Below are 22,164 nucleotides of genomic sequence, written 5' to 3'. Positions count from 1 at the left end.
ACCACTACTCCACCTCACTTAAAATACATGGACAGCATATTGGAAGGCAAGGCACCAGGGATTTCCACCACCAGAGGAAAGTCTGCTCTTGCTTACAAGCTTACAGTCCAATGATTTTTATAGTCATATTGCTAAAAGCCCAAGAAACTACTTCAACCTTCTGTAAAATAGAATTGTTACCTGGTTGGTGGGACAGAGTGTCCCTTTCATCCCTTCCTGCAACCCACCTCTCTCAACTATTTTGATGGCTTTCATCAGATGTTAAGATAACGATTTGATGATATAACAAGTTAATGATATACAAGGGTTGCCATCCTTTAAAAAAAGGTGTTATCATTAATACTCATTCACAGTTGGTGTAATTACTTAGAATTGGAGACAGAATTAAACTTGCTTGTAAGTAGATGTAAAGGTAAAATGAAATGAAGCAAGAAGCTTCTATCGTCTCCTATATTAGCCAGGTGTAGGAGGTCAACCAGCAGTTAGCATCACAGATTTGAAACAAATGCATTAGAAGCTGGGAAGCCAGAAATGACTATAACATTGATCTATCTCAAGGGAGAGTTCCAAGTTTCCCCAGCAACTTACTCAAATTTATAAGAATGATCTTTAATTCCTTCTGTTTGAAGATCTCAATCAAAACCTTAATTCACTATCACCATTAATTCCCACATCAGTTCATTTAAGTCCCACATTCTCTTAATATCAGAAGTATAACTACACAGAGAAAGAAAAATCTAACTAGCCCTAATAAAACTCTGCCCATAAAACTAAGCAACTCCAGATGTTTTGCTTTTTTAAGTCATAAACTTAGTTGTGTTTTAAGATCACTGGAAAAGAAGTGTTCCTCCTAGACTCATTCTTGTTGTTTTTATTTTGTTTTTAAATACAGAAACATAATCCAAGCAGGACAAAAATTGGCTGCTCTAGAGGAAGATGTTTTGCACTGGACAGTTTGCAAGTTTATTCTACACTACCACTGGATTTGGAAACACTTTTCTTACTAGTGAGCTTCAGAAGTAAGGTTTGTTGGAAAACACTACACAGTGACAGCCACACAACGTTTCTGTTGCTTTTTGTGGATGCTTTTACATACATTGCTAAATGGATCTTTTGGATATTCTTCTAAACAGCAGGGGAGCTAGCGTTGGTTGCCACTTTGAGACAAAAAATTGTAGTTCATCTCCTCCAATCAAAAAAATCTTTGTCCTGATCACAACAAAGTTATTACAAGGGCTTTTATCTGATACTGCAAAAGAAACAGCAACTGTAGCACTACAAACCCCACAATCTGGAAGATGTTATTATTCCATGTGTGAAGAAACTCACAAGATTGTCAAGCAAAAATTATAAACTGAAGTCAATTTTTACATAAATCGAATTAAACCTTAATTCAAATTTATGAAGACTTTTTGTCTAGATAGTCACAGGGGACTTGACTTCAAACATCTCAAGACCACCAGAGATGAACCAAAATTCCAATTACTTTTCCTAATAGCCATTAAAAAAAAGGATATTTTTTTTCCCAGGATATAATAACAAATATCACATTTAAAAGTGCATGAAGTCTATGAGTGCGCAGGAAAAACGTGACAAAGTATTTGTCCTACTGATGTGATATAGTTAATACAAACGCTTTTTCTCCCATTGTTATTCATATACTGCCAGTAACGTTTGTATATATTTTATTCCCTTCTTTAACACATTTGTTATGCATTGCCATCACCAAGATTAAGCTCCCACCCCAAAATTAACACCTTTCTCCCTTTTCTCTAGAAGCAAAAGGCTCAAGCCTCACTGACCTCTAAAGGAATATTTTTTTCACCTTACAGTTTCAATAGACCATATAGCATGAACTCAGTAACCACGGCTTTTTGTTTTGGTTTGGTCAAAATGATAACTCGTATGAGTGCTTGTCTGCAATGGTACCCGTTATATACTTGAAATTTTTTCTAGGATCTTCCTATACCAGGCTATCAGAAAGGCAATAAATGAAGAATTACCTAAAACTTCCCATGCCAAGTGATGCCAGAGCTCTTATTCCAGACAGAATTTGCTTTTACTCTTCCCCCTTGGCCTCCAGTTTACTCGGTCACTGTTCATTTTAAGGGACTGAGTTATTTAAAGTATCAATTCCACATCCAGCATCACAAATTGCTATACTGTTATGTATTCTAAATGCAATACTTTCCAGCAAGGTAAGCTTTCTAAAAATAATACTAATCATCTATAAAAAGAGTCTATGAAATCTGATGACTATAATCAAAGTACTTCTTAAATCCTTAACTCGGGAATTGTGAATTTTAAATACATCAATTACTTTATTTCATATTTGCTACTCTTATGAGTCAGCTTTGATCTGCTAAAATAACATAAAAAAGACATGTTTTTTTCCCTCTCAAGATTTTTATTTCTGCATGATAAACAAAATGATTCTTTTGTTAGCATTTAAAAATGACATTAAGATGACACAGCAAAGTGGTGGGGGTGAGAATGAGTGGGAAGCTGATCAGAAGCACAACGTGCTTCTTGGATGTTCAGAGAACAGATGAAGCCTCAAGGGAAATTTGGAAAAAATATTCTGCACAGAAACAATTCTAGATATATACTGCATCTTAATCTTTCTCTCCTACTTTTTTTTCCTCCAATGAGAATACTTGCTGGAAAACATATTTTCTTTATTGATGGTTGTCTAATCTGCCACACACAACTCAAGGCATAATCCTGTTTATGACATTACCACTGGTTACAATGTAAAATTCCCCCACCTCCTAGCTAAATGCAATTATCCAGGCTGAAAGCAGGATGATCAAAAAAGGCTCTGTTCAGCAAAACACTTACAAGCTTAACTTCCAGCACACGCTTGTGTCTTCAAGGATACCTGTCTTCAGCAAATGAAGATGTGAGGACAGAACATACAGAATTTCTTTCTCTGTGCTGGTAAGCACTCAGGCTGCCATTATTGCTGCACTCTGTACAATGATATAACTACAGCAGTGCCAGCTGGGTTAAGGCTGACTGTCAAACATTCACAGGCTACAAATTCAATTTCACTTTTTTTTTTTTGTTTGTAAATGTGTTTACGTTTGCTGAACCATTAATGCTCAACCATTTTTCTGCACCAGCCAGAGTAAACATAACTGACCCAGGGAAGCAGAGAGTGCCAAGTGTTACAGAAGTGTGTACAAGGAGGAGGAGGAGGAGAATACTCTTCAGAGCCAGGCATAAGATGACAGACATCAATGAATATTCACAGGCAACAAGCCTGAAGAACAAGATGAAACACTGGTGAAACAGATAGCTATGATGAGGACAGTTTTGTACCTCATCAATATGTGTACTTCATGTTCAATACACGAAGTTCAGTCATGCAATCAGCATTTATATACCCCTTGTCTGTCTGTCTGTATTACCCAAAGTTGTTGTGGCCAAACTAAAGGAGGACTAAAGCACAAGAAAAAAAACTGTTAAAAGGCCAAGATTCTCAAGAAATGTCATGTCTCTTCATGCAAAACAGGGGCACACTGGAAGACTGGCATATACCAATTAAAAGAAAATCTCAGATCTAACTTTTGAGCCAAATTTAAATAAGCATTGTCTTATACAGCAGGCATAATAAAATTAAATGAATGTTTAAAACTCAAAACCAACTACATGCTTCATAGATTCACTATTACTGACAATTCAAGGGCATATTGATGATTCTGTTAAGGTTGCTTTAACATAAGATGGAAGCCTTGAGTCAGAAGTGGCACAGTTAAAATGGAACTATATATTTGCTCTTTAAAGATCCATGAGATCTGTATCAATTAAGACCATGTTAAAATACAGAAATGCTGATTTACAAAGCCCCATCCATAACCTACATTCACCTTTCTCATTAAAGCTCTCACTTATATCTTACTTAAAAAGGTGAGAGAAAATTCAAGTACATATTCTACTTCTGTAGCCGAAACCCAGAAGTAGTGGCATGCAGTTTCACCTGTTACAGATGAGATATTCTTTATCTGTCTTTATCAAAGAAGCTACCCACACAGCCATTTACACCAGCACTGTCTCTAACCTAAACATATATATATATACACACACTACGTTTATTGTCTCTTCTCTGTTTCGAGTTTGCAAGATGCATCAATATATGTCTAATTGAATATTCTCGTGAAACATATAATAAGACTCCAGAAGCAAGACTTCCTTCAACACACCCGTGTGAGCCACTGCTTACAGGCTGATATTAGCTGCAGCCATTGCAAAGAAGCCCTTCTGCCCCAGCAGCTGACAAAAACTCACGTCACTTATGGAAACCAAATCCCCAATTCCACAGCCATAAGCTTGCCTTACAGTCTGCCCCTCCTTAAACTGATAACAAAATAAACAATTTTATATACACACACACACACACACTGGAATGTCAATCTCAACACATTCAACTCTAGCCATACAACATACCTTAGATAATTGCTTGCACTGACACTTGCATAAAACCAAGCAAAAAATATATAAAAAAATAAGAAATCCATGTTGGCATGTCTATGAAAGATATAATGAATGGTTCCAGAACCTCCAGCTACAAATGCTAATCAAGATTTTAAAAACATGCATTTCAAGGTAGGAAGTCTCTTTCTCCCAGAAAAACCCGTATGATATAACTAGCTCACACAAAACCAAAGCAGTATTTTCCTGATTTATCCCCATCAGATACAGAGAGTTATTTTTCAATTTGTGGAAAACAGTCTGACTTCAAGCTTGGGAAAGCAGTCTGTCATTTACCATCTGACCTATGAAACAATATTTATGTACAATAATTTATATATTGACAATGCATTAATAGTATTAATCTATAAATCTTTGATTTAATATTCAGCTCCCAATTACCTACTACAATGAAATGCAGATATTGGATCATCCCTTTATTCCAGAATTCAGGCTACCAGAAGACAGATCCTTCCCATTCAAGTTCTCATTTAAAAAAAAAAAAAAAAGGCAGAAAAGAAGGCAGAAAAATTAAAATCTTTGTCCTAACTGCAACAAATGCATGTATTTAGGATGTACAACTCCTGCTGCACATTTCTGAGTCCAAACTCTCACCTACTTTTCCACATGCTAGTTTCTATTATCCACAGCCTGAAGGACTCACTAACATCCTCTCCCCACTGAGTTTAGTTATCCAATTTTCAAAACATGCCCATGTTTGACATTCTTTTTTTTCTTTTTTTTTTCTTTTTCTCCCTGACAACCAAAACACATAAACAAAAATGAATTTCTCCCTAATTTCTGTGAATAACCCCCCTCATATTTCACAAGAATGTCCAGATCTTTTCTAAGTGTCTGGCAACCATTCTACATGTTACTTCTCATGTTGCATCCTGCAGTTCCCAATAGTAAGTTTCAAAGTGGCAGAAGTAGACACAAGCCCCACACCAGCCAAACAACTCAGTGACATGTTTGCTTTTGACACTTTTTGTACTTGAAGAGTAAACATTCCTCAAGTACAGAAGCCTCCAAAATGATTTTCAAGAGTCAAACAGCAGTTTTACCACTGAGTCACAAACAGCCGCAAGCATACAGGGATTCATTTCTAAAATGGGAAAGACACAGTACAGTATAGTCAGAAAAAAGAAAAAAGGCAAAAAAATTGTGCTATCTTCTTAAATATCAACTGAGAAAATTTCAAATATTAATCTCCTAATGCCTACAGTTAAAAAGGCTGTGTATATTGCAGTCAACATATTCTTTAACTATAACAACACAATATCCAGTTACTTTTTTTGAGTTAATTTAACTCAAAAGATGTAATTAAAGCCACATGCAATATGAAACACTACCTTACAAAAACAATTTTTCCATGTGAAACAATTATACCAAAACTCTTTGCTATACAAGAAAGAATTTTGAATGAAATCTCTCATTTTGATCTTTCCTGAATGACTGCTGCCTTTATGCTATTACAAAACTGTTACCTAGTCAGCATATTACTGTAGCATAAATGCCTCTCTCTAAAATGTCAAATGACATACAAAATGTTCATACATCAGTCTGTTCTCAAAAAGTCAATCCAATTATGAAGTTGATCAAAATTAAAATATACACTTAAGTCTTTTCATTACCTGCAACCTTAATTATGATGATTTTATGATTTGGAACAAAGGTTTTTTGTTTTGTTTTTGTTTGTTTTGTTTTTTAACTCAGAAGTCAAACTGGATGCCAGAAAGATATAGGTGTAAACTGATGTCTTCCACTTACCAATGGTGGAAGTTTGGCCCTGGCAGGAACCACGGGAGCCTCCTAATGCTGCCTCACCAAAGCATTTAGTTACGGCACATTACAGACTCAAGCCTTAGAGCAAAGAACTTCCTTCATACACCTAGAGTCTCCAGCTTTTAAAAATCCTTAAACCACATCCATGTGCAAAGTGTTATGACTTTCTGGCCAACAATAACTACCAAGTACTATCATTCATTTCAAAAGAACACCTATCACACAGTAATAATTTTGAAAACTAGTACCCTGTCCACATTCACGCAATGTCTGAGAAAATACAGGAGCCACATTTCATTGCATTTCAAGTCTTCTAGGTATCAACAAATCTGTGAAAACAGTCAGAAATAGCGTCAATGGAAAAATCAGCATCAGATTTGAACATTTTAAAACTCAAAACAAGTCTCGTGTGGGACTTGAGCTCACACAAGCACGCTGCAAAGCGTATGTATAAATCTGGATACTTCTAATGTTTCGAATACAGCCAGTTCACTAGAATTATGGATTTGTCTGTAAGTGGTCACTTGTGTCACATAATAGTAGATCAATGAAAACTGTACTCATTCCTAGGCTAACGAGAACAATTATAGTTAAGGGTCTCCTGGCATTTCCATTACAAATCTGCTTTCAGGGACTTGTATATCAGCTATAATAATATACTTCTGACTGAAACTTGATCTGAACATATGCTTACCTCAATAAACATTCCTACACCTTTGAAAAGGCTTCTTTCAAAACTGGAAATAAAGCAAGTAATTTTTTCCATCTACTTATGTCATTAAGTACTTTATCCTGAGCAACATAAGGAGGCGTATGCTATTAGATATAAATATTACATATGTAATTTTATTAGGGATGGAATTACTAAAAGCATCTCACCTTGCAATCTTGCAAAGTGTCAGTGAAAAAGAGCAACAGGACAGCAGAATTGATTGAATGTTCACATAAATTTAAGGAAAATTTCAAACTGAATAAAAGGCATCCTTGGTCATTTCTGGACTTATATATGTAGTGAAATGATGCAATTAGTTGCAAAATACAGCTTCTCATTTGTAAATATGACGTGCATATTTGCTTAATCACACTTCCCTCTTCTCTGTATGTTATCTGAAAGAATAAATCACTTCATAATAAGGAATAATAAAAGAGTTATGTTCCTAAATTATTTAATTTAGAAACTCAATCTAATGAACCTTCAAACCAATTTTATTTTACTTAAGTTGTATGACTCCTTCAGTGCACATCTCGTCAAACATGGATTAACACTGTTACTCTAGTGCCCTGAAGGGATCCCACATAGGTCATCGGTTCTTGAAAGAGGAGAAAAATTCCACCATGCCCAACAAATTCCTTTGGAGCTGCAGGGTCTGTTAACTCAAAATACATTTTATAAAGGAAACATAAATATGGACTCAAAAAATGGATCATAATGACCTCTGGACTTTTGGGTAATAATTGTTATGCAAATGACAACACATATTGACCCTTTCAGAACCACAATGAATTGAACTTACCTCACGACTTTTGTTAAATGGATGCAATAAAAGCATGCATATAAGAAGTTTTTAAAGACCTATAGAGAAAACAAATCTGTGCACCAGTTTTACTCAGATGAGCATAATGGATCTCTGTTCCAACTATTAAAAAACAATTTAGAATTCAGTTAAAAAAATCATTTACAGTGGAAATTAGGACCAGATTTTCAAAATGGCTCTGCACTCATAGAAGTGAGTAGTTTTTCAAGAGGCTTCAGTACCTTGTTCACGTACTTAAGTATTAAATTTTTTTTAGTATGTAATTCTCACTGAGAAAAAATGCCTTCAGTTACTTAAAAGCAATAGGAACTTCTGGCTACTTCTTTTAGGTACACAATGGAAGAAGTTGGATAATAAATACTTCTAAACATTGTAAGCCAGGTGACTTCAGTTCTCAGACATCCCAAAAATTATGAAATATATATTTCAAATTATATATGAAAATCCACAAGTGTTGCTGGAACCCCTTCTCATCTGAAACGGGTTTAGCACAACCTTTACCTAACTCTATGCCTTCAGCCCAATTTTTCTCCAAAGGTCATATCTAAACTAAACACCACACAAACACACACCACACTACATTTAGGGCATATAAAGGGACCTTTGCACTGTGTTAATCCAAAACGACTTTTAAAGAAAATTCTCTGTGATGACTCATCTCTGGAAAAGTTTACATTAACAAGTTTCTGCCAATTTGACTGCTTAGTTTCCTAATTGCTGAAGAGCTGTACTGTGCTTCTACTCAGGACAGAGCTCCTACTTCAGTAAATACAGACAGGTTTATAATATATAAATATAATGAAAAAACTAGATAAAGCTAATATGTTCAAGTCATGCCTAATACAATAGCAAGTCAAGGCTACTGTCATTCAGAAAAACAAACAAAACAAAACAAAAAAAAACATTTCCAGTGATGGAGTAGAAGGCAAAGGATGTGCTGATAGCCTTTCATAGGTTAACTTGTGACAAAGACCTCTGTTCTTGGCCCTCTGCAATCTAAATACTTCCACTCACAATCATCAAAAGCTAATAAACTATCTAGTATAGGGGTTCACTGCACCCAGGCTACTATACAGCAAATAATTCAAAATTAATGGCAACAGAAACAAAGCATTCAAAAGCAAAAATCAGGATACTCAAATGTGAAGGTAAATTCTGTTTTTTAATCCATTTTCAGAGTCACTTAGTTAATGGAGATGACTATTCATTAAAGTAGAAAAGAAAGAAGTAACAGCACCCAGAGAGCAAAGACTGAAATGAGGACTTTTCACTCCAAGCAGCTGGTTCTCAAAACACATACATTAGGGTAATTTAATATACTACCCCATCCAAGCCCAAACTTTTTACAATTTCCACTGGTTTTGCTACAGATAAACCACCAAAGTGCCATATCCTCCACAACAGTGCTCACTTGAGGTGCAAAACACATCTCTCAGAAGGGTTGATTTTCTTTCCCCTACATAGCTAAATTCTTTTTCCTCTGGGCCTAATAAGTGAATCCATTTGTTAGTATTTACAGAATAAAAAATTAATAGGATTTAAACTTGATAGAGATACGCAAAAAGCTGCTCAAGACAGTAGTCCCCGCGTTCTTTAAGTCTGGGGGAATGGGACGACCACTGACTCAAAATGCTTCATCTAGACTGTAACAGCCTACATTAAATATGATCTAAAAATACTACATTCAGTTGCCCAGATGCCAACTTCCTGAATGTTGTCTTTTCATATTTAGCACATAAATTTTAATTTTGATTGGCAAGTATGTACATAACTGCTTGCAAAACTCATTCAAAAGGACACATGCAGTAGATGTGATGCAAGTCTCAATCTTTGTGCTGATTAGCTAATTTGAAAATACCTAGCCAGATAATTAATATGCAAAGATCTTTCTAGACAAAAACCTATGAAGTGAGAGCACTTACCTGTCTGAAGGCCAGGATATGAAGCAAGACTAACTATATATACCCATTATAGCACTATTTCTACAAGACTTGCATTATACTAGCCATTACAAGTCTATTGTAAATACCACTGCTGTCAAGAAATGTGAGCAGGGTAGGCATCCTTGTAGAAGCACAGCAAAAATAATTACAATAAAGCACAAAGGCTGCTTCTGTCACGTTTGTCTTTTTGTAAACCCATAGTATGCCTATACATTTAATGTAATTATGCATATTGCTTTATTTTTAAATTACAGATTTTATCCATCCATAGTAGACAATTTTTCAGTACTAAGAACTCAAGACATGACTGTTCCTGAAGCTCTTAACACTAAAGACAGGAAAGATGTTATTTTTCCATTTCTTTCAAAAAGACATTTTAAAAAAAACAACTCATGGAAGATCATCCCCTTTCTAAATGCAAGGACCAAATCCTGCTTACCAAACCCATACAAGCTCTTGCAAAGACCTATGGTATTAACCACTAGGAGTCTATGAGGGATTTGGCTTACTTTTAGAAAAAAATAAAAGAGTTATTATTACCATATAAGACGGTACTTCTTCATGGTTGAATACTAAAAGCTGTAATATAAACCTTGAAGAGAGCTGCATGGGGTATGAGGAGAAAAAAGGGAGAGATGAAAAATAAGGATTTAGTTGTGGTATACTGACAGACTTTAGAGTCACCGAGAAGCACAAATAAAACTATGGGAACAGCTTAAACTTGTAACAAGTTTATAGAGCACAAAATAATTTTTTTCATTCTACTACACAGCTCGTCTATAAAGGTTTTATGTGATTTTCAATAGAGAAGTTATGAAATAAACCAGCCCTGTACTAGGAACTAACAAAGTACACTTTATGTTCATTCCCACTCTTTAGCACCAAGACACTGATCAGAAAACATATTAAAAACATATATTTTATTATATGGCAGGTGTCAAATTACTTAAATATTTATAGGTCAAAGTTTACTAAAAACAAAGCGGCATTAATTATTTTTTTAATTGTAGAAATTATCTCCAAGGCAATCTCTTTAAATTACTGACAGCCATGCCCTGGCCTGCAGAATACATCCAGAGCAATCACTTTGAAAAATCAACAGTAGGAAATCTTCTTGGTTCATTGGTGCTGATTAAAGTTTTCCATCACTGCAGCACACAAAGAACAATCCAATTAACTAACTACTTATATTGACCTTAAAAAGAAACAGTACAAGAATTATGTCATGCTTCTAGGAAAAAAAAAAAAAAAAAGACTCCCCATTACAGTTTTCAAAAAAAAAAAATAAAATCTTGTCTTAGCTTAGGTGCTGTAACTGCTTATATCTAAGTCAAACTGCTTTGTACAAAATCAAAGAGCAGTAACTGTCCCCTATACACGCCATCAAGACTAGGACATGTGATTAATTTCTTCTATTAAAGAAGATGAAAAGGAGGAAAAAAGAAAACGCACACTAAGAAAAAAAAATAAATGCCAAAAAAACACCAGCACCAGCCTCTTTTTGCTGCCAGTAGTGTCACTGGCCTCTCACTGCCTTCGAATATGAAGGTAAATAACATACTTTCAGAAAATAAAAAAAAAAAAGTTATTACTGCAAAAGGATAATGCCTACAGGATCAACAGCTATAAGTAATTTGCTTCTCATCTCTGCATAACAAAAATTCATGCTTGGGTCTACTGAGAATCCACAGTGGAACTCACCAAAAAAACAACAGGAAAGTATACTGCCGTAACAACCTAGGGTGCTTACCAGGAGCTACTTTTTTAAAACAAACTAGACGAGGATACAAAAACATGTGTTTGACTGGACAGATGACTCCAAACGGGATATCTATATAGCCATTTTTTCCACTTCTCAGGTAAAAGTTGCATGAGCCTGAACCCACAACTATCATGAGCTCTGACAGTGCTAAAGAAAAGTTTCCACCTGTGAAACAAAGAAAAAAAGAGCAAATATACAAACTCTCAGTCTCCAAGGCTGGGAAGACCTCAAAAAAAAAAAAAAGCCACATGAAGTTCAGCTAGGCAGGAATTAATACCATCATAACAAGACTTTGCCAAGCACAAGATAAACCAAGGAGTCAACATTTACCTCTGAAATCTCTAAGCAGAAGCTAGGACACATAAAGTAAGTACATGGTGGAATTAAAATGCCTTTCACTCCCTTGTTGAAATTCTTATAAAAATATATTTCCAGACACTGTTCAAAGAATACACCTAATGATAGTATTTATGATACTAGTATATAACATATCATGTATATAAATATATATAATTGCTTCTGAGCTGGCTTATGAAAGCAGTTCCCAACATGCTACGCTAGTGTATATGTTCTAAAGAAGTAATTTCAGACTGTGACTATGTGTATTCTAGCAAAACCAGTATGAAAACTTCAACCCATATGTAGTGTACCATAGGAATATATGCTTTGGTCCCCAAGGATAAACATTAAAAAATAACTCCCATGTTCAAATACATTTTTGCATATCTTAAAGCTAAAAAAGAAAACTGCATGAATTAGAGACATAGTACAAGAGATGCTAAATGGAAATCCATATTAATGTATTTTACTACAGTTGGAGAGGAAAGGTCTTCTGATGCCATCCCAGACAATAATCGAAGAAAGAGATAAAGCAGGCCTTTCAGTTTAAAAAAAAAAAAAAAAAAGATTCAGTTCCTAAGATAGACATCACCTACTTTGCGTTCACAGAAGTCTTTGTAGATAATTCAATATAGGCCAGCTGTGTACAAGCACAACAATTTGACAAAATAATTTGGCAAGAGCCAAACTCAAACTGTCTGCTGAGAAACACTATTTTATGTGAAGAAGCATATACATCTACAATACAGAAGATATAATAAAAACAACCGTCTCTAGCACTGGGAAGCGTTTAAGATTAGAAAAGAAACACCTAACAAATATTTCTAGTATTTTCCTTTCTATGTATTTCCAATTCTGTACTCTCTATGGATCACGTACAGCAATGTGCACAACTACAATGGATCAACGAAAGAGGATACTGCTGACAGAAAATTTTTCTCACTTCCTTCTGTACCAGCGTACATAGGGCACTCTTCTCTATTTTGCTATTTTCTTTGTCACTCCCTCCAATTTTATTTACCTGACCTTTATCTATGTTTTACACTGAGTTTTCTGGTTTGGAACAGCTCCATTCTACTTCCTTACCAGTTAACCCCTATTTCTTTTTACATCACAAGCTGTCTCTTCCTTTTTCACACATAAGGATAAATGCTGCTACTTGAGAGGTAGCAAGACAGCTCCTGTTGTTTTCACAATATAAACCTATGTCTGTTGGGTTCTGTTAATGAAAACACCTCAAGGAAGCATGGAAGATTTTAAGAAAACCAGTAGTGGGCCTCTATTATCAAAAGCAACCAAAAGCCAAACGTCTATCGGCACAATACAGCTGTGCCTGTTTTTTGCTGGACTGAGATTATTCAGATCTCTGAGTGTTGTGCTTACTATTGGTATATCCTGAATACAGAATTCAAAACTTGATACAAAAAGCATTTTTTTTTGAGCTCTGAAGTTATTAGGCTGTGCTCTGTAAAACTTGGCATATACTAATAAGTAAATCTCACCCTGTTAAGATGACGATCACTCCTTTGTTTCTGCAGCTCCCACTCGATGGATTATGTACTCAATCAATCCAAATGGCTCCCACTAAGACAAAACAGCCTATTGTGTCTATTTAACTCCATGTACACATCCTAAATCTCTGTGCCAAAATCTGTACAATGGTAGGCAAGCAAATACTTTAAATTAAATAAAAACTGTTCAGATTCTTCTCCACAAACCCCCAATGTGAAGAGTTGTATTTAATTAAATATACAAATCATTACCTAAAAACATGTATATTTACTGGGTAAAAAAATAAATTATATATATATATATATATATATATATACATAAAAAACCATGGAACGTCTCTGCCTCTTTTCAAGACATCCTGTACTAGATTCCCAAAATAGCTGTAGACCAAGAGAAGAGGACGATGGGAGGGGAAGGGTTGATTTTGACCTATATAACACAGAATAAGCCAAGACATTGAAAACCACCACATAACCAACATTATCCACAGAAATATTCATGTCTTATCTGGATGGATCAAATGTACAACATATTTGCAATCTTCAGCTGCTTCTGAAAAAAGTTATTTTAGTACTACCTAATGAACCTGCACCATTTTCTTCCAGCAATTTATGAGTGAACTGTTCGGAGGGAGTGGGAGAAAACGAAGATGAAGGACTGTCTTGGTCACTGTGTTGTCAACTGGACTGCTCAACAGCTAACTATGGAGATGAAGATGGGGAAATGTGGCAACCCAGCTGGCATTAGTTATTTAAAAAAAAAAAGAAGAAGACAAGCTCCCTAGAGGCATTGTTTTTACAATGAAAGTTTATTATGAAGGAAAAGGAAGCTAAGAAGAAACAATCAAGTAAAGTAACAAACACCTGGAAAGTCTATTGAGAATATTGTTATCATCAGTGATAGGACCCGCGGGAATGGTATTAAGCTGAGGCAGGGGAAGTTTAGGCTGGACATCAGGAAGAGGTTCTTCACCAAGAGGGTGGTTGCACACTGGAACAGGCTCCCCAGGGAAGCAGTCACTGCACCAAGCCTGCCTGAATTTAAGAAGCAATTGGACTGTGCATTTAGTCACATGGTCTAAACTTTTGGGTAGACCTGTGCGGTTCCAGGAGTTGGACTTGATGATCCTTATGGGTCCCTTCCAACTCAGGATATTCTATGATTCTATTGCATTAGACTCACTGCAATATATCTAATCTCACATAAAATCAAAATAATTAACATAGGAAAATACTTTCAGTTTAAATAGCTTTCACACCTCTCCATGTTGGTTTTCTATAGTCACCTGAGTAAGATAAACTTAAAGAAAATCTACAGTGTAACCAGCCTAATGCATATACTCAACAAGTGCAAGGCCTGGTCCAAAGAGGTGAGTGGAGTTAGCCATAGTCTATACTGTACTACATAGAATCATTACTTGATGTATATTATTTCCTCACAAAATGCAGACTGAGTATGAATAGCCATGACACCTGTTGACAGCCAAATATGCCTGAAGCTCTCACTTTTCTCACATTCATTGTGTTCTGAATTATGTTCAGAAGTACCAGTATTTAAAAACTATTTTTGAAAAGTAAGATAAATGCCAGTTCAACTTTCTGTCTACAAAAGGTTAAACAAGCAAACAGCTTACAGGTTTAACTCTATTGCATACAAAAAGGTTTTGGAATGCAACTGTAAAACCTGTTACACTGTGAGCTGGTCATAATGAGAAATATTCATCAGCTCTATAAGAACTCAAAGTCTAAAGGCATCTCTAGCATACATTTAATTTCTGTAACGGTTGTTCTAAGTTCTCCTGTTCAACAAAGTAAAAGCCTTCTGCTCACACAGAATGTGACAGGACTGGAAGAGAAACGGAAGGCTGGTAATTTTAAAGTAAGTTAACATCAGAATTAACAGAAATGAGCTCAAGCCAAATAACAGTCATTGTTTAGTCTCACCTCAAAGCAAAAATTTGATATTGTTAATGTTAATACATGACCCCAAACAATGATTTTCATTTATCTTAAGTCAATGGTGTTTACCATGACTACACAGTGAGCAACAGCAAGCCCATTGCTCAGAAAACAGGCCCATAAATCCAAAAGATTATTTCCATGTGTGTCTCTCTGTCATTATTTCAAAAGGTTTTGTACCTAAAAATTACAGCTAGTATTCAATGGTATTCCTTTTGGTTTCTACCAAAATCAAGGCCAAATTCTGGTGACTTTGCAATGAACAAGTTAAGGCCTTGTAAGCCAAGTGTTTTGTTCTCTGCTTGAATGCCTCTCTTCCCATTTACTTCAGGCCTATCAGGATATATTAATATTTGTGTACAGTTCATTGCTAAATGAACTGTTACATGTTACATTTAAGCAGATTAAGAAAATAATCGTGGTTTGGAATCTCTTCTGAAGCTGTAAAATGAAAGAAAAAAGCTGGAAAATGAATGGCTGGTTTTAAGAAGCAGGTATCATCTTCAAGTAATTTAAGACTTTAGACAAACCTGTGACAAAATGAACTACACATGACCCCCCAGCAGTTTTACAGACAGTCTGAAAAAACTTCTCACAAAGTTCAAACGTTTCATTATAGAGACATAACAAACTGACTTCAGAATACTAAAAATAATATGTAGTTTTATAGTCAGTCTACGAGCAGCAATCACAGTACTGCAATATGCTATCACCTTTAACTGGAGACCAAATTTCTGGAAATCCCTGAAACATTCTCTCTTTATCTAAAGAAGAAAATATTTTGCACTACCTTCCACTTTGGAAGGCGTGAGATGTAATACAGACCTAGCAGACTGCAGTTCCATCAAGAAAACCCTCAGCATTCCCACACTACTCCTAGCAGCCTAAGAACTAACTATGTTCATCTCTCTCCTTTCCAGATTAGTTTTAATGAAAACTCTTTTAAAATACAAGGCAATTTTCTTTCTTTGCTCTTAAAGCTCTGGAAGGGAGAATACTAAATACTAAAATAGGTCCTAAATACTAAAATAGGTCCTAAATACTAAAATAGGTCCTAAATACTAAAATAGGTCCTAAATACTAAAATAGGTCCTAAATACTAAAATAGGTCCTAAATACTAAAATAGGTCCTAAATACTAAAATAGGTCCTAAATACTAAAATAGGTCCTAAATACTAAAATAGGTCCTAAATACTAAAATAGGTCCTAAATACTAAAATAGGTCCTAAATACTAAAATAGGTCCTAAATACTAAAATAGGTCCTAAATACTAAAATAGGTCCTAAATACTAAAATAGGTCCTAAATACTAAAATAGGTCCTAAATACTAAAATAGGTCCTAAATACTAAAATAGGTCCTAAATTAACAGTTTAGCGTAAACAAAGTTTAGAAGCCCATTTTAGTCCCTTACTTCATAAGTGGTGTTGCTCAGTGTGAGATTATTCAGCATTTTCCTGGCATCTTGAAAGAACAGGATCAAGTTCTCTGTCACTGAGACCTCACAACACAGCTACCATTAAGGTCATCCACAGATTAGGCCCAGGGCTACAGCTTACGTTATGGAAAAACTCCTGTACATCACAGAATGCCCCCAGTTTGAGAACAAATGTTGTCAACACTGCTGAGAACATAAACATGCCACTAAGGCATTAAACAAAGTATTTCAGTAGAACAATCACATTAACACAACTGATAAGTTTCAAAATATTATTTCCGAACGCATCATTACAATTGCAGCAGTATCCCAAAAATCCCATTTCTGTTTGGTAAGATGTTTCTTTACAATTAGTTCAAAATAACTGAAAGGTTCTTTCAAACAAACTTCTAGAAGTACTAACACACGTTACATACAAACACATTTATTTTGTACCAGTTACTGCTACCATGCTTCAGCATCTTCTTGTCTTTCGGGTGTAAACCCTCAAGAGTCTAAGGCCAAGTTTTGTCCTTAAAATGTTGAGATAACTTCAAAACTTGACCTCAAACATTTCCAAGTAATCAAATTAAATGCTGGACAATTTTAGTCTAAAGCATGAACAGCCTCTTCAGTGAGAAGATGAGACTTGTCTTATTTCACCTGCTCTTCTTTAGTTTCCCACGTAATTAAAGTAAAACACACAAAGCAATTGTTCTATGAGCAACTTCAGCATCTGAGCACAGATGGTTGAAACTATTCAGATAAGAGATAAACATCTTGAAAACTAAACACATAAACTTCTTTCACTCAGCCATGACCATGAATACAGCAACAAGCTACAAAAAAAATGGTGCTTTGGTTACACACAGAAGTAAAATCTGCCTATTATTTTTATTATTATTTGAAAGCGTCCTCGTCAGACAAAACAGCAAACTATTTGTAATGCTTAAATAAAAGGGGGGTGTTATGCCTACAGATGACAGCGGGGGGGTGGCGAGAAACAAATGCAGAGGTCAGCTTTTTTTTCCTCGCCCGGAGGCGAGGAGCGGAGGCCGCGGAGGGCTGCACGGGAGCGCGCCGAGGCGCGGGGCTGGCGGCGGGGGCGCGCGGCCGGCAGGGGGCGCTCTTGGTCGCAGCAAGGCGCGGGCACAGCCCCGGGAGCTGCCGCAGCCGGGCGGCACCGGGGCGTCCGCCTCCCCCTGCCCCATAGGTGGTAGGGGCGGCTTTGGGGAGTTAAGGGGGGGGGGGGGTACACACACGACACCCCCCTTCTGGAACTCCGGAGGCCGCGCTGGGTCCCCCGGAGGCCGCGGGCAGCGCTCCGCCTCGGAGGAGGTGGGGGGATGCGAGAGCCCCCCCCGCGGAAAGCAAGCAGCCCCCAGCCCCTAAGTACTCACCATATTGACTTCTGACACCATATCTATACTGGCAATGTCTATGTTCATGCCAACGGCCACTGGGGGACCTGCAAACCGACAAGATGGTCCGCAATGTGATCGCGAAGAACTTAACTCATTCTTACCAGAGTTACAAGGGACTAACGCATGGCAAAAAACGAAACGAGGATTACGAACACGAAGAAGAAAAAGCTAGGAGGATGACAGCGAGGTGCGGTGTGTGTGTGCCCCCCCCCTCCCCTGCCCCCAAAAGAAAGCAGCCTACCCCCATCCGCGGGGAGCGCCGGGTTCAGCTTTTATATAACGCGCACACGTGCGGGCAGCTGGGCTGCGTGGGGGCACGGGGGGGACGTGGGGGGACCCGAGGGGACGCGGAGGCTCCCCCCCGCCGCGCCCCGGCAAGCGTCGCTCCGCCACCGGCCGCCGCGCTCAGCCCGGGACGGGGCGGCCCCGGGGGCTGCGAGTGCCCGGCCCGGGGGGGAGGGCGGGCGGGGAAGACAGCCCCCAGAGGCCCCCTCCGAAAGGACTAAATGGCCGGAGAGAGCAAATAGTGGGAAGGGGGAGCGCGCAGGGGGTTAAATGCCGTTTAGGTAGCAGCGAGCAGCGCAGCTTGTACTCAAAAATAGTAACCGCGGTCACAGGCACGTTAGGCTCTGAGGAGACAACGCTGGGTAAACTTGAGGGGTTTGCACCTCGAGAAAGCCAGTTAAAGGCGGGCTGAATTACAGGTTAATTAATTGTCAGCGCACACACACAATGAGGGACCAGTTCTAAATGTGCAAGACGTGTAAATGATCGCATTAACAGCGCCCTATGCTAAGAAAATCGAGTGCCAATTGGCTTAACTTTGGATCAGCTTGAGAAAACGGAATCACACATGCTCCGGAGCAACAGCATCCACAGCATGCTTCAAAACCATGCACACTAAGGTACAGCACCCCAGATATGTAACGTCTCCTAGTCAAAAGCTGTCAAATTACCTCCAAAATCTGGCCTCAAGCGAATGTCATAGCCCTTCAGCAGTCTATCCACGGTCTCTTTTACCAGTGACATATTACTAGGGTCATTGACACTAAAGAAAAAGAGAATAATTATGCATCATTCCTTATTTCTCAGACCCCAGCCGTACATTCCCCTTAGCAGTAACATGCAGAGCAATTCAAACTAAAGCGAAAGAGATACGTTCATCACTTACCTCTGGGCGCACACCACAGCGATTATTAAAGGGAAGGACCAAATCCCAAAGTAACCCTTCTTCCGGACTCTCAGCATCCCTTTAGCTTTTGATATGATTTAGGGTTTCAGTGAAGAGAAGAAGAGATCCAACTTATTCTGGCCAGTGCAGTAATTCTAATGTGAGGCGCATGCGCACGGCGTACCACAACATCAAAAGGAGCAGTGGTTGCTGCTGGAGATGGAGCAAATTTCCTTGCAAAAAAAAAAAAAAATTAAAGGGGAAGAAGGAAATGCATTATTTAAAAAAAAAAAAAAGTCATGCACAGGAGGCTCGAGTATATTTTTGTTGTCCTTTTTGTTAGCAGAGAATATAAATCCCAGCAAGCAGCGAAGTTTTGGGAGTTGTGCAGGGCACAGCGGCTTTGTAACCCAGTTTAAAAGGGGGGTGGGGGCTGGACGGGCTGGGATTTGACACGGAGGGGGGAAAGGTTAGAAAAGGGAATGCACCGGGTACGTACGGCGCCAGGGGCAGGTGGGCAGCCTAACTTTTCCTCCCTGGAAAAACCCGCCTGAGGAGCTACGAGGTGCGGACAAAGGAGCCGGAGCTTGCAACGGGGGCGGGCGGAGGGGGAGGAGGGGAGATGGGCGCCTACAGGATTTCTCACGAAAAAAGGGAGGGGGAAAAAAAAAAGAAAAAAAAGAAAAAAAAAAAACAAGCGATGACGAATAGTTTATTGTAAAAGGGGATTAGGCTGCTTCCTGCCTTACTGTGCTGCCAGGCTCTGGTCCTGGGGTAGAGGCACTGGGGCGGGAGAGGGGCTCCGGCTGCCGCCGCCAGCTCCCCCCGGTCTCTCAGTGCCGCCCGCCCGGCCCCGCTCCCCCCGGCCGGCTCGGCCAGCGCAGTCTCCGTGCCTCAGGCCGTGGTTAACCCCGGGTTGCGAGGTCCTCAGGTAGAGAGAAGCCTGACCGGGGAAAGGGAAAAAAACAACGCCCCGAAAGGGAATCAAGCGTTCGGTGGGCACAGAGACCCGGTGCAGGTTCGCAAGACAGCCCCCTTACCTTCGTGGGTGAGCCACCCGAGCTCTCCAAATGCAGCGTGTGATCCAGTTAATGCCTCAGAAGAAACCAGAGACGAGTAGAAAGCTGATTTGGGGATGCTTTGAGTGACATTTAAATCCTGAGCAGAAAAGGAGAGACAGAGAGAAGAAAGAGAAATAAAAAAAGAAGAAAAGGGAAAAAGAAAAAAAGCACCACCCAAAACGAACCAAAACAAAAAAACAACCACAAACAGCGGGTTTCAAGGATTCCTCGCCAATCTGCCTTGTGCTCACAGCACCTTTTACACCTCCTTCTCCTCCTGCTGCTGCTGCCGCCCGGCGCTGCCGGAGCGATCGGCGCTGGGCGTGCACACGGCCGGGCCGGGCCCGGGACCACCGGGGGCGTCAATTACCAAAAGAAATACTTAACTAGCTGCAGGAAGGGGGAGGAGAAGGGGGAAAAAATGCAGCGGGGGGAGGGACGAGGGTGAGGTGAGGTGAGGGAGCTCCGGAGAGCCACTGCGCCCCCAGCCCAACGCGGTCCCGCACGCCCCGTGCCCGGCCCCACGGCCACGCGTGGGCTCGGCGGCAGGCGTGAGGCTGGGGGGGCTGCCCGGAGAGGAAGAAGAGGAGGAAGGAGGATGAGGAGGAGGTGTCCCTCGAAGGACGGACTGGTTGCGGGGGCGGTGGGACGCCGTCTCCCCTGGGGGAACCACAGGGAACCGAAGCCGGCGCGGCGAAGAGTCGGTCCCTGGCAGCAGGCGGCCATTTCGCGCAGCCCGGCGCCTGGCGTGCTGGGCCCCGCAGCACCCCCCTGCCGCCTAGCCGGGACCCTCGGGCAGCCCGCCGGGACCCTGGGGAGCCCACCGGGATCCACCGGCGCCCTGGGGGGTCTAGCGGCGCGTCCCGCCGGCGGAGCCGCTCCCCTGGCCCGGCCAAAGGCAGGGGCGCAGGTGCCACAGGCACGAAGGAGCCGTGTCCCCCCCCCTCCCCGACACTGCCTTAAAAGCCCCACCTTGCGCCGCCGAGAGCAAGTGTCGGGTCGGTTTTCTGCTTGCCGGGAAAAAGGGAGCTTCCTTAGGGCTGCTGGGGGGGCGGGGGGAGGGATTCACTGGGGCATTCTCACTTTCCTCTCCCATTTGAAAACCATGACAATTACAGAGGGAGAAAATACTTTTCCAAATGAAACAGACAAGACTTGGTGTGTGTGTGTGTGTGTGTGCGCGCGCGGGCTAAATATAAAAATTCCCCTGAGTGTATTTAAATAGAGCCCAACTGCAAGGGACGAAGCACGAACGGGTGCGCAGCTGCCCGAGGCAGGAGCCGCCCCCGGCCGCGGCTGGAGGTTTCGGCTCTCACGGTGCTGGGCTACTTCGCTCAGTCCTTCTGAAATACAGCCCCGAAGGAAGATGGTGGATACCCCGTGCGGTGAATCAGGTTGCTTTATGTGCATAACAGGCATTTTTTTTCCCCTTCTGCAATCATACGGCAGGACGGAGGACTCAAGGTAAAGCACGTTGGTCCCGCACTGTGAAACTCACCCGCGGGTGCTAACATGGGACCACATCTAGCGCTGCCCACCTCTCAACTGGTTCCAAACCTCAGCTACTAATTGCCTTTACGCCACAGAACTGGTGCGTTCACCGTGTCTGAACGTGAACCAGCTTCAAACCAGAGCCCGAGAGCTGGCAAGTCAGTGTTCAGCGACAGGACTTACGTAGATCTTAACGTAACATCGGGGCTAGAAGAGAACCGTCTGTCCCTAGGAGTGCTAGCCTAGCGCACACAATGAATTCGAGAATTCAATGTATCCAGCATTTGGTCCCCGT

At 39.9% G+C, this 22,164-nt stretch overlaps 1 protein-coding gene across 13 annotated transcripts in view; it reads right to left on the bottom strand.

Moving 5' to 3' along the window:
• The window catches only part of GABRB2 (gamma-aminobutyric acid type A receptor subunit beta2), a 163,571-nt gene extending 141,609 nt beyond the window's left edge, over nucleotides 1–21,962 (bottom strand). For 2 of the 13 annotated variants that reach the window (XM_083798081.1, XM_083798079.1), the window contains exons 1-3: nucleotides 19,103–19,175; nucleotides 18,123–18,190; nucleotides 181–17,561 (exon numbers count right to left, since the gene is read on the bottom strand). Coding sequence is in view for 11 of the 13 variants with exons in the window: in XM_083798079.1 (XP_083654205.1) it covers nucleotides 181–255 (75 nt within the window). In the remaining 2 variants the exon portion in view is untranslated. The other 11 variants (XM_083798089.1, XM_083798084.1, XM_083798086.1 and 8 more) reach the window with 11 other exon arrangements.
• Between the last annotated feature and the right edge of the window lie 202 nt (nucleotides 21,963–22,164).

This window comes from Anser anser (genome assembly GCF_964211835.1).
Source record: "Anser anser genome assembly, chromosome: 14".
NCBI lineage: Eukaryota > Metazoa > Chordata > Aves > Anseriformes > Anatidae > Anser > Anser anser.
Note: the sequence above shows the minus strand (reverse complement) of the source record. Positions and strands in the feature narration are given on the sequence as shown.